Source organism: Rhipicephalus microplus, chromosome 6 (genome assembly GCF_043290135.1).
Source record: "Rhipicephalus microplus isolate Deutch F79 chromosome 6, USDA_Rmic, whole genome shotgun sequence".
Taxonomy (NCBI): Eukaryota; Metazoa; Arthropoda; class Arachnida; order Ixodida; family Ixodidae; genus Rhipicephalus; species Rhipicephalus microplus.
In genome coordinates, this window is record NC_134705.1 from 137421014 (window position 1) to 137434896 (window position 13883).

Below are 13883 nucleotides of genomic sequence, written 5' to 3' on the forward strand. Positions count from 1 at the left end.
GGACGTTGAACGTCCCATAACAATCAAATTGCATCAAACTGAAAAAAATGGTGGTAAAGAGGACGCCACCTGCCTAGATTTAACATCGGGACCGCTCCGCTATATGAAGAGAGCGTTTATATATAAGATAGGTACTTTGGTACTTATACCTTGCCTGCTAAGATTTCGCTGTGTACGGCGTACTTAGAAACTGCCTTGACCGCTAGAATAGCTGTATAAGCTTAGAACACCGTATTATTTATTACCTCCACTATGTAAATTGAAAAAAGCGATTTTGATCTAACCACCTGTTTCTTCAGTACTGCAACAGTTCAATAAGACCTTAATCAGAAACCTTTTCTCCATCTGAATGAATTCTACAGACACCATTGCGTTGAAATGAGGTGATATCTGAAAGAAATAATAAGTAGAAAAGCGATTTTTGCGTATTAGTAAAATATCAATTCCGAATTGTGAAAACACCACTCCCACCGTGTAACGTAACTTAGTAAGCGTTAAAACGCATGAAAAGAAAGCGCGTGTGGTGATGCCACCTTGAATTTCCGCACAAAAAAACCCATGACGTGGCAAATTTTGAACGAGCCTACTCGACCCTACATAGCTTCCAATCAATAACAATAAAATTTATATTGTTATCTGTGGGGGCTGTACAGTTAGCCTAAGAAGTTCCAGAAAATCTCATTGAACTAATGCCACAAAAACACCGGACATACATTTTGAACATTCTTAGCTTCCGCGTGGAAACTTTGGCGCAAAATTAAAACAAATATATTTTCAACCTCGATTTTCTCCGCAAATACTGAACCTTCGATAGTTGAAATATATCACACTAAAGTTTTCAGAGAGAAATTTGTCAAAGAAAATGAAGTCATCGTTCCTCTTTATTGCATTTTCAGAGAGATGCTTTTACCACTAGAAGAAAAAGGAAAGCTATGTTGCTTTTTTTTTCTCGTGTAATCTGATTGTATTGATGCCCCCTCACCAAAATAATTCCGCACACTGCATTACATCATGTCGGTACTTCACGTACTTATGCAGCGCCACTGTGATCAGTCAGCTTTCATCAAGTGGGGATCCAATGTCATGACGTCATGATATGGGGTTGAAAATTCAGAAAAACTTGGATGCTGCAATTTCCTGACATGGGGAAGTTATCGGATTATTATTTTTTGCAAAGGCTCACGTTGACACCTACGGTCACTTTGTCGCCTTTGATAAGGCATACAATTGGTCCGCCTTTGCAATAACAATGGGATGTGTCCGGTGTTTTACCAGCTGAGCTACATTTGGGAATGCAGGTGCAAAGCCTTTAAAATGCACGTGCATATAATATAAAGTGAACGGAGGCATCACTGACGCTGCAGCCAAGTTGGTAGATCATAAGGCGCGTTATTCCTAGCGTGGAGTTACGGACCCTGCCCAAGGCAAGTTATCTTTTCATAGTCTTTTATTTCCTCACAATGACATTACAATTGCATGTTACGCCTGGTATTTACACCTAGCTATACGTTATTTAGAAGTTCCACTAGTCATTTTATTGAGGTTATTTTGAGCAGGAAAATACACTTCATGTTGGACAAAATCGACAAAAAGAACACCTTGCTGGGCTCCTTTAACAATGACCTTTATTCTGGGTTCTGGGAAACAATACAGTTAGGTACGAAGGCACATTTTTTGTTGAAATCTACTGTAACTATTGCGCAGTCAGACTGTGTGCCCGAAGCTGTCTTGTGTATTTCACTTCTCGCTGAGGGCTTGCACTTTGTTTTTTAGAGGACTGCAACACAATTCGCTTCTTTATCTGCACGAGGTCACATAAGCGCTTTTTTTTGAAAGCTTGTATTCTGGATTGAACATATTCGCAAACACTCTTTATTCGAGTCTTGATTCAGCACTACGCTCTGAAAGATAGTTATCATTTACATATACGTCAAAATAGCAATTAAACTTCTGTATATGAAACTTCTGCAGATGAGTGGTAGTATATATTTATTATTTATGCCTTCCCGATTAGTTTCTTAGACAACAATAACTGCTTCCTAACGCAGGGTTTTGAACCTAACGCTTCGACTTCAGAAGCTTCATCATTCCCTTTTGAGATAATACAGTAATTGAGATTTTGAGGCCCAAGGAGCTTCTACGCCGAACAAATTTGCGCGCTACCGGGGCGCACGCGCAGAACGAAGGCCACTGCTGGGCCCTTGCGCTTGCGCTCACGCTCAGACAACAGCCACGAATCGAATAGTTGCGTGGGTCTCTTAGGCGTCTTAGATTTCCAGTGAGACGACTCAGATGCAGCGTGGCCCACACCACAGTGTGACCCGTGTCTCGAATAACATTATTTGGCCACGTGTGAAGATCTTGCGTTTCATTCGAATATTTAAAAATGGTAATCTCTTGAACGCAAACAGAGCCCAACTAATGCAGCTTGGAAATCACTGTTATGGCTCCACAATTCGCAAACTCAAATATATGCGGTGATTTACGCGGCACCTCAAAGACGCGAATGGTCAGAGTGAGTATGATTCGCCACCCGCAAGTACGAAGACTAGGCAAATGTGTGTACTACCCATCATTCCCATGGTCGCTGAACGATGGCAGCGACAAAGTACCCTCTAGTTAATTACTAGAGGGGCTCTAGTATTTAACTAGAGTCCCCTCTAGTAATGGTTACGTTAAAGTGGCTACGTACCATTACTAGAGGAGGAGTCCTCCTCTAGTAATGGTACGTAGCCACTTTAAAAATTGTTTTCTTGATGGCGTTGTGTACACATTTTCTTAGAAGTAATATCATCAGTATGCGTGCTGTTAGTAGCTTTCGTGTAGTTGACTGACGGGTGGACGGACAGACAGATAGACAGACATACGAACAGACGGACGAATAGATGGATGTACGCACGAATGGGCGGACGCTTCACCCCACTCATCATCATCAATAACTCGGTAGATATGCTCCGAATTTCTTTCTTTAGAATGCTTTTACTGAACGTGGAAGAGGCAAGCCATCCGACAATTTCAGCTTGAAAATCTTAAAGCCAGTCAAAAAAGCTGTGGAACGTCATAACGTTCAAGGGAACCCACCGGCGACACTCCAGGCACCGTAGTTTAAAGAAAGTTATAGGAAATAAAACGTAGGAGAATTTTTCACAACAAGAATGATCAATGAAACTGAAATCATTATACACGCGTTCGCGAGCTGCCTGATTTCGCACGCGCGGTTCACTATTCAAACACCACGTTCTTCGGTCTTCGATGACAATAGAATACCTTGATTTGATAATATTGATTGTGACAGTTGATTTAGGACGAAGATCCTCATTGTCTAACCTTGTCCTGCGTCACGCGAATCTGGCCGGCAAACCGGATGAACAGACAGACAGACAGACAGACAGACAACAGATAGACAGATAGATAGATAGATAGATAGATAGATAGATAGATAGATAGATAGATAGATAGATAGATAGATAGATAGATAGATAGATAGATAGATAGACGCACGGACGCTTCGCCCCCTTCATCATCATTCACTCCGGGGATATGCTGTGAATTTTTTTTAGGGTGTGATCCTCACTGGTCGCGATCAGCATGTGAGCGTACTCTGATCTACAGGCCAGTATATGTGGTATGGTGGTATGTGAAATGGCGTCCTCAAAACAATAGAAATAACGGGCAATATGACATACGAACTTACTGCACGGAAGAGCCTCACCTTCATTGGGGAGCCCCCCAACGTCACAGGGTAAGAAAAACCTGGTCAAGTGGCCGCGCGAAAAGTATATTTATTTCCGCCCACTTTATTGCATTTTAGATTTTTTTCCGGCTGAAAAGCTTTCAAGTGTGTGTCCCTATTGCTACCGTTCTTGCTGCGCTAATCTCTTACGTCTAATATATACAAAACCAGCTAGTAACATATGTAAAACAATGAAGTCTTCAAAAAAGTTGGAGGCCCCCTTCAAAGGGTAAACGGCTCGTGGCACCTAATTTCCAGCGTCGGCGTTTGTGTCATTGGTTATGGGTGAAAAATCATTATCTTTTCCGTCACCGAAAAATAGGGAAAGATGCAAAATAAATCGGGAAACTTTGTGAGTGTGAATAAAGATGGAGCCCGAGTCACTTTTCAGGTGTTCATGCAGCCACACGTCTCCCTAGGAATACAGTGAAACAAAAACGTTATTTGCTTGCAGGTGCTGTGAAATATCATTCCTACTGTCGCAAACACATACGTCCATTGTAGTGGCTTCGCAACATCTAATATCATAGTAATATTGCATCGTACAAGCGTACATTGCTATCGGGTGGCAGAACAGGTGGTTATTCATAATTACCTCGTGGTAGGAAACAGACCTGCTATTAGAAAAATGCGCAGTCTACTTGGCGTATTTTCTTAAGGACACGCAAATGATGCATAACAACTTCAAAAACATTTCACGACTATAATTACTACTGGATTGAAGCATGCTACTCATTACAAGATTGCAGTCATGTGCAAAATATTCACTGTCACAATTCACTTTCATTTTTAATGATTATATTCTGATAGTCCGCAATTTCAACTTTACGACTAATATAGCACGAAAAAACTTATGCACCAAGCGCTTCAAGTAAGCACAAGTGACAGAATATTGCTATCGTATCATCTTCATCATCAGCCTGATTACGCCCATTGCAGAGCAAAGTCCTCTAAACCAACCCGTTCTTGTTCTTTCTGGCTGCAACGTTATACCTGCGAACTTTTTAATAATATTGACCCACGTTCCTTTCCGTCTTCCTAGTAATAAGGGCTGCAGCGCGAGCACGAATGTGCTAGAAGAAACAGACAAAGTCGAGGTACGGAAGGCAAAAGAGGACAACACGAGCGCTGACTACCAACTGAATTTTATTCGCAGCACACATGATAATATATACAACAGGAAACCTTTTGAACAGCACACGTGAGCAACGTGACATATTCTGGGGCATGTTCTGATAAAAAGAAGGTACTAAAACTAGCTAACCTTTATCTAAAAGTGCGAACTCTTTTTCATGCAAGGCCACTGAAGGTTGGCTTACGCATCCGTCACCATTTTTTCTAATAAAAAACGCTTCAGCTATTTCCCGAGTTAACTTGTCCATGTGGCGTGCCAGCACACTCACGCCCGGAAAACGAGGCTGGCACCCGCAGCTTTTGCAGTGCAAAACAAGGTTTGAACTGATACCTTTGCATATGTCATTCATATGTTCTCCTAACCTTTTATTAATGCACCGCCCAGTTTGGCCTATATAACAACGACCGCACGTTAAAGGAAGCATGTAAACAACACCAACAACGCATTCTACAAATTTATTTATGTGTTTTACGGCGCATGTCCTACCTTCTTCAAACCATGAGATATATTGTGGAAGTATGGGAAGAAGGTAGGCTCGAGATATGGTGTGGATGTAGTTATATCAGCTCCGTGCAAAGTAAGCCAGATCTGCAGAATGACGGATGAGCGACTTAGTGGAATCACTAAAAAAAGTTGGACATGCGCCGTAAAACACATAAATAAATTTGTAGAATGCGTTGTTGGTGTTGTTTACATGCTTCCTTTAACGTGCGGTCGTTGTTATATAGGCCAAACTGGGCGGTGCATTAATAAAAGGTTAGGAGAACATATGAATGACATATGCAAAGGTATCAGTTCAAACCTTGTTTTGCACTGCAAAAGCTGCGGGTGCCAGCCTCGTTTTCCGGGCGTGAGTGTGCTGGCACGCCACATGGACAAGTTAACTCGGGAAATAGCTGAAGCGTTTTTTATTAGAAAAAAATGGTGACGGATGCGTAAGCCAACCTTCAGTGGCCTTGCGTGAAAAAGAGTTCGCACTTTTAGATAAAGGTTAGCTAGTTTTAGTACCTTCTTTTTATCAGAACATGCCCCAGAATATGCCACGTTGCTCACGTGTGCTGTTCAAAAGGTTTCCTGTTGTATATATTATCATGTGTGCTGCGAATAAAATTCAGTTGGTAGTCAGCGCTCGTGTTGTCCTCTTTTGCCTTCCGTACCTCGACTTTGTCTGTTTCTTCTAGCACATTCGTGCTCGCGCTGCAGCCCTTATTACTATGAATTCAAACCAACTAGCCCAAATCGCCATTCTTTTCCGTCTTCCCTTTGTGCGTTTGCCTTTTCTGCGAATCTAGCCAGTTACCCACAACGACCAGCGGTTATTCTGCCTATATGCTATGCACCCGGGATTTGTAAATTTTTTTTCTTGATTTCAACTATGATGTTCTTGACCCCACTTTGTTCCCTGATTCACTGTGCTGCACTCTTTTTGTCTCTTATGATTACACCTATCATTTTCTTTTCCATCGCTTGCTTTGTCATCTTGAATTTAAGCTTAACTCTCTTTGTAAACCTCTAGGTTTATGCACCGTAGGTAAGTACTGGCAAGATCATGCTTTTATGTGCAATCCCCTTGAGGGTTAGTGGTAAAATACCATTCATGATATGAAAATGCTTGATGAATGTGATCTACTGCATCCTTATTGTTTTAGTTGTTATACTCCCAAGGGTCGGCTCCGTGGTTGCTACCTGTCCTTAGTAGACTTACTTCTTTACAACTTCCAGTGCCTGTCCCACTATTCCAAAGCTCTCATTTTTGCCGAGGCTTTTGCACATTACTGCAGTTTTGTGTGTATTAATTTTCACACTTACGTTTTTGGTGTCCGTGTCTAGTTCAGTATTTATGAGTTGTAATTCGTCCCCTGAGTTACTCGTCAATGTGATGTCATCAGTGAATCGCATTTCACTAACATGCTCTCTATTAACCCTCATCCCAAACTCTTCCCAATCTAGTGCCCTGCAGGCTTCCCGTAAACAAGCGGTCAAGAGAATTTGAGAGATGGTGTCTCCCTGCCTCACACTCCTCTTTATTGGGATCTTGTTACTTTCTTTATAGAGAACTATGGTGGCTGCGGATCAAATGTAGATTTCTTTCAGTATGTTCATGCCGGTTTTTGAACGCTGTGATTTCATAGTGTCTCCATTATGGCGGATGTCTCGACTAAGTCAAACGCCTCTCAGTAATCTATGAGAGTTATATATAAGTGTTGGTTGCGTTCCGCGTATTTCTCTTTTACCTAATTGATAATATAATAATTCTCAAGCGTGGAGTATATTTATTCCTGCTAGTTCCTTAGGTTAATTGAACTCTAATGCCGCCTTACTTATATTAGCTAATATTTTCGTGAATACTTTGTAGAGAACGAAAAGTAAGCCGGTCAGCCTGTTGTTTTTTTTTTCAAGTTCTTGACGTCTCTTTGTTTATGAATTATATTATGTTGGCGTCCTTCCAAGAATCTGGAACCCTTCCCGTCAAGAGACACGTCGTATATAAGGTGGCAAGTTTTTTTTAACGCAATTTTTCCGCCATCTTTCAGCAGGTCCGTTGTTATCTTATCTTCACCAGTGGCATTGCCTCTCTGCATTGCTTCTAGGGCTTTCCTTACTTCCGCTGTTGTTACTGGCAGGATGTCGAATCCATATGTGATAATATTGCTTCTTATGACGTCATCCTGGTTATTTCGGTTTCCATGCAGCTCTCTACAGAACTCCTCCGCCACCATATTCATATTGTTTATGACATTGTCTTCCTTGCCTTTGAATGCATGCATCCGATTTTTGCCTATGCACAAGTTTGCCTTCGAAGCTTTTAGGCTTCGGCCGCTTTTTACAGCCTTCTTGATTCTCCCCGTGTTATTCCTTTTGATGTTTGCTACATTGCGTCTATCAATAAACTTTGAAAGCTAAACCAGCTGAAGTTTATTGTCAGTAGCATCCAAGACTTTTATAATTTGTGATCTCTTAGTGAGATATTTCGTCTGCTGTGATTGTTTGCCAGTGTCAAGTCTAGTGACTGTACCTCCAATCAGAGCACTGTACGGGCCCGGACCGGGCCGGGCATAGGCCCATAAAGTCCTGGCTCGCGTCCGGCCCTTATCAGGCTCGGGTATTATATACAGGGTGTTTCATTGAATGTATTCAATATTTAAAAAACTACAGGAAGGTGAATTTCACGTGTTACCAGTAGAGATGCCTTTACGGTGGTATTTTTCTCATTAAGATGCGTGTAAACGTTATGTACGGCCGTAAAAATGGAACTTAAAAATTTATTTTTATTAAGTGGGCGTAAGCACTCGAGTTGAATGGCCAATTCCAAGTCCTCCTGTGGCTAATTTAAAACAACTTGAAATTTTTGAAATTCGGCCACTGATAATCACCGCACAGCGAAGAAATGTGGCTATTAAAGATATATAAAGAAAAATCTGATGTCATTACGTCATTCTGCTCCATTCCAATTTGTTCAGTATCTTTTAATGAGAAAGGAACAACTTTCGTACTTCGTATGGGAAGTTCAAGTAGTCCAAGTAGTTCAACGCAGAAAAAGAATCGCTTCTGAAACGCCAAGCAACTAATACAATTTCAAAAACACCTGCTGTAGACATCTGTGAACAATATCAGCATTTGAGCATATTGTACTTGAAATAGCCCATACGTTGCACATGCAGGTGTCTTTATTATGCATCCAAAACATACTCATAACCAACAGGACTTCGAACAAGGTGATGTTGAAACTGGCTCTTAAAATATTTCTTTATACAGGTTGTTGGGTTGTCTTAGACGGTAATAATTGGCCCTATAGAAAGTGGTCATGCAGCATAAAAGAGGTATGTTTGCTTTCTTGAAATTTTGCGTTTTAAGGTACTCTCCCTTTCTTTCCAACTCAAGAATACTCCTTTGTGCATAAAAATACTTTTGCTTGATTCTTGTGTTCTGTAGTGATGAGCTCAGTTACCATTTTTTTCTTGCAAAAAGCTGTGGGCTCTCATGCCCCCTCAAATGGCAGATATCACAATATGGCAGGTTGCTTCATGCGCTAATCAATGGCGCTGTGTCGTACCACTTCTAGATAAGCATGCTGAACTGCTAATCGCGTGTGCGTTGCAGCAGCCCCTTTTTGTTTACCATGTAACTGTAAATGTCAGTCGCAGTTACAGGGCTTGAGCATCCCTATGCTTGTAGTTCCCTTGCCGGTTTCCGGGCAGCTGCACCGGAAGCACGCAGCAGCGAATGCAGTAGCAGCAAATTGGATTGGTATCCCCTTGGGACACCATGTGTACAATTGTACACAAACTTCAAAGGTTCACCAAGCACCACGTGTTTCTTCAAACACGATCTGCACATTCATCTTTCGTACAGGCTTCTCAAGTTGATAAATGACGGTCAGTAAACCTGTTTGTGCTGCATATTGATGCAGAGCATCACTTTTACAAGACACTACCATGTTTGCTGGTCGATGAGTGGAGTAGATGTAGATGTAGATGTAGATCTTAAACTCATGGCTCACACCCACCCTAGGGGATCGGCCAAGAATCGGGTAGCTTACCAAAAAAAACGAAATGTATATAGTTAAATACAGGCTAAAAGAAAATTACCAGAGATATTGTTTTCTGTTGTGAATTATTTTTTCAGAAAAGTATTTTGTAAATTATTTTGATGAATCAGTTCCTATCGACTGAGCAATAATTCATTGATATCGAAGAAAAGTTTTCAATATCCTACATGGGTTAACTGAGAACCTTTTGGTATTGAGCTTTTTAAGTAAATCTTTTTGACTTTACAATGAATTCTTGCACGGCCTGCCGTGCCCTAGGGTATGTGCACCTAAGGATAGTAAATATGACGTTGTCAAAGCTAAGCCAAAGATTTGTTATGGCATTTCTAGTGATACCTTTTTTAATGCTGAAAACTTTCTGCAAGAGATGAAACAGCGCTTTACAGTTTCCTCTTCTCCACAAAAAGAATTAAGTGGAGAGAGAGTCAAGCCTGCTGTAAATAAATAAAAATTTAATTATTACGACAGCGTAATCGACTGATTAAAACTTCCAGGCGTCAGTTATGACATGAGGAAGTTTTCTAGAGTGTCATTAGATGGTTGAAATCCTGGGAATTTTCGAAAAATGGTGTAAAGAATTTTCGCATCATCATTTGTCTCCGAAATCTAGAAGCTACTATAAAGGCTGCTGTAGGGGTAATATTGATAGCTGGTCTGTCTAACGCCGCTTTCGCTAGTGCGTCAGCTGTTTCATTTAAAATTATGCCTCTACGCCCCGGCACCCAGTTTAATCGCACCTGGGTTAAGGAATTCGGTACTAGGGAGTTGAATTCACCTAATGTTTTCGAACCACCGGATGCCGTGAGTGCACTGCAGACCGACAAGGAGTCTGTTATTATTACGGCGGAATCCATTGATGTTGGCAGTTTTCGAAGGGCCAGTATTACGGCTAAAAATTCTCCAATAAAAATAGGTGTGAAATCTGGAATTTGGAGGACTAACACGAAGAATTCTTTTTCTTTCATCTAATAGGATGCAATGAAAAAACAAACTGTTCATGCGTTTTCGGCTTAGTTTTTTTTATTATTTCTACATTTTGGTACGCGTATTGATGCTGAATATTTACAAGATCGATATTTAATTATTTGCTAGTGACATAGCATGCAGAAACTAACACAAAAGAACGCGTTTCTTTATTTTATTCTTGGAATACTGAAAGCCTTGAATCATAATATGTGAATTTGACGCATTTGCAGGCTGTAGATTGCTATTTGCGCCTGAAGGGGTAGTACGAAGTAAGGCTTGTTGCACTGAAGCGTGCGCCCATGCGAAGTGACAGTTGTGCTGTCCGTCTTTCCAGCAAACCTGAGTGATCAGAGCACAACAGTTACAAAGGTGTGAGTCATTTTTAGGGACGAAGCTCCATGAAGCGTGGGTCTGTACATCCTTTGTATGTATGTAGTCGTACGTAGCTGACGGTAGCACATACCCGCTCTAGAGCAGGTATGTGCCACGGGGCATGCTAGATGGGAGATGGCGGTACATGGAGCGTTCACTAGATGAACGCGCGGGCCGACGGATGGATAAACGCGTGGACCTACTGACGGACGAACGTACGAACAGGCAAACATACAGAAGAATGGACGGACTGGCGGACGGAAGCAAGAACGAACGGACAGACGGATGGACGGAAGCACGGGTGGGCTGGCGGACGCTTCGCCCTATTCATCATCATTCACTCCGTGGATATGCTGTGTTTTTTTTATCCTTGGCAAGATTAGAAGCGTGACTACAAGATCGGGATATGATGCTACTACAGAAAGACGAATCCCGCCTTTGTGGAACCCCTATGAGTCTTTCTCACTGCTGAAGACAACCAGTTCCTTTCGTCTCCGCTGGAGCCGCCCTCACTCTCAGTACTCACATCATTCATTGGTAAAGAAACAGACGCTGCTGCGGAAGGCTGTGAACGCACTGTACATTTATAGCGGACCAGATGGGTCAGATGCCTGGAATGCCTGGATATTTCTTATCCCAACAACATTTACAGCCACTTAGTGGTCGACACGACAATGTTGACCGCTTAGTTGGGCATCAGTTATACACAGGGGTTCAGGATGCAAATTGAAAAAAATAGCACAAAGTATGCAAGGTTTCAGTTCACATCTTCCCTCTAATGATTATGAATAGTTTGGTGGATGGTCTCGGAAGATAGCAGATTGTCACGGGTGAAGATGACTGCTCTTGTGTCGCAGAAATTATTTTAAGACACGTAACAGCAAGCCAAACTTTGATAGCGTAAAAAAAGGTCGCGGGTTCGATTCCTGGCTGCGGCGGCTGCATTTCCGATGAAGGCGGAAATGTTGTAGGCCCGTGTGCTCAGATTTGGGCGCAAGTTAAAGAACCCCAGGTGGTCAAAATTTCCGGAGCCCTCCAGTACGGCGTGTCTCATAATCATATGGTGGTTTTGGGACGTTAAACCCCACAAATCAATCAATCGATAGCGTAAAAAAAGTGGTGAAGGAAAGGCTACATAGAAGTCATGCAGTAGATATGTGTCCAATGAACCGAAGGTGGCTACGGTCATTGGATAGTCTCAGTCACATACAGTAAAGCCTCAGAGGTACACATCTAGCGAAGCTGCAAATTGTCATTCAAAATTTGTACCATCTGAAAACGTGACAAATCAGTATAAGGCAACAGAAAAGTCGCGTATGTTTTTATTCATTTTATTTTCAGTGCCACAGCAACATCTTGAGCAGCTGTGAAAGATTGCCAGTAAAGTTTACAGAAATCAACGATCATACTTGCTCTGGTAAATATTGGGTGCTTGTGCGGAAGCATATGCCAATGACCTGTAAAAGCTAGTAGCACCTTCCCTATCTGATAACACTTTTCTGCACACCAAATAATGGCGGTAAAAGCAACGCATGGACCGTTGCGCACAGTATAGATAAATACTAGAAGATTTAAAACCACTGTTCTTCGCTATTCTCTTATCGCGATGGTGCTGAGAATCTTTTTATGGATGATTGTTTAAAATCCGACTCTCTCGTACAAATAGAATAATTGGCTGCTTAGCACGTCCTATACAACCCTGCATGTTCACGTTGCGAGGGACACACAGTGATTTGGTGGTTAGCGCCGCACACTAAGGAGCTCGAAGTCGCTGGTTCGATGCTATGCTGTGCAACTTTTTCTTCTCATTTTTTTTACAATCTGTTAGTAAATAGTTTACAACATGATATTTATGACGGAAATACGTCGCGCAGCCGTGGTGGACTCGGGCATAAAACACTTGCGTGTTGAAAAACGTCATCTCTGGAGTGAAGGTGGTGGCATAGAGAGAGAGAGAGAGGTAGATGAAACTTTGGTTTTTGCAGCAATAAAGACAAGCGCGCAATTACTATAATAGTTTCACCGAAGCCACCTTTTCTCATACAGTGGCCAGACATTGAGCCTTAAATGGGTGCACGGCAATGTGGACTGCCCTGTGATCGTCTTTTCGGTACTCGCTCGGTAGCATAGCGTGACATTCCTCACGGCTTTGTTGATTTCAAATGTAATGAAAATAGTGTTGGTTTTATGATGATCGCTGTTGTAGGAGTCATCGAGATAATGTGACTGAGGTTGGCGCATGCCGCCCCAGACGCTTTGCATAAAGGTACAGAAGCATTTAAGTAGACTCCATCATTGTGGAGCTCAAACGAAACACTACCATCGGGAGTAACACAGCAAAGGCGGAAATGCATGGCATCGGTGGCACACCATCGTCGGAAAAGCTTGCGTGATTTCCAAACGATTTAAATAATTGGTGATAACCACCATCGCATATTTTTCAAGGATGATTGGCGTGAAATATTGAAGTAAATCCATGCTGACTTGTAAAAAAGGGCTAGAGTTACCGTCACCCAGCTGAACAACTCAATATTCCGGAATGATTAGCGCTGAAAGGCTGCAGAGCTAAATTGTACAGAACGAAAAGATGCTCTGGACTGAAACCTGCTTTCATAGAACACATCATGCTTCCAAATGAAGAGGCGAAGTGTGTGGTTCTAGTGTGGCCTGATAAAGAGACCATTGATTGATTATTCACGATCGAAAGTCGGTAACCTTTATATAAGTGAGTCCATATTGACCATTGGGTAAGTTGCGGTGAAGGCGTTGATGATAGTATGCCATCAACTAACATGGTGAAAAAGCCAGTTTGTGTCCTGCAGCAATTCTCATAGTTTGTCCCATAAAATACATTTTATCTGAGCTTCCTACTTTGTGTTGATGCTTCCCAGAAGGTGTTATAGCAAAGATAATGAACAGCAGGCATGTGGTTGCTGAGGATTCAAAAGCTTCTGCCGTCAATGATGGGATCAACCTCTTTCATAAGCAGAATGAAGTAAAATCGAATTTATTAGCGCTTTATTCACTCTGATACAAACAGGAGTTGGCTAGCGCAGGTTAATGTGCTGCACAAGCTACGCTATCCCATGGCATGGAATTGACCAACCAAGTAGCTTCAATTTAGACAA

The 13883-nt window shown here is 41.9% G+C and overlaps 1 protein-coding gene across 8 annotated transcripts in view; it reads left to right on the forward strand.

The window, feature by feature from the left end:
- LOC119167978 (uncharacterized) overlaps window positions 1–13883 on the forward strand; it is an 85774-nt gene that overhangs the window by 16893 nt on the left and 54998 nt on the right. For all 8 annotated transcript variants that reach the window (XR_012884301.1, XR_012884302.1, XM_075866666.1 and 5 more), the window contains exon 4: window positions 8625–8689. Coding sequence is in view for 6 of the 8 variants with exons in the window: in XM_075866666.1 (XP_075722781.1) it covers window positions 8625–8689 (65 nt within the window). In the remaining 2 variants the exon portion in view is untranslated. The remainder of the gene's footprint in view (window positions 1–8624; window positions 8690–13883) is intronic.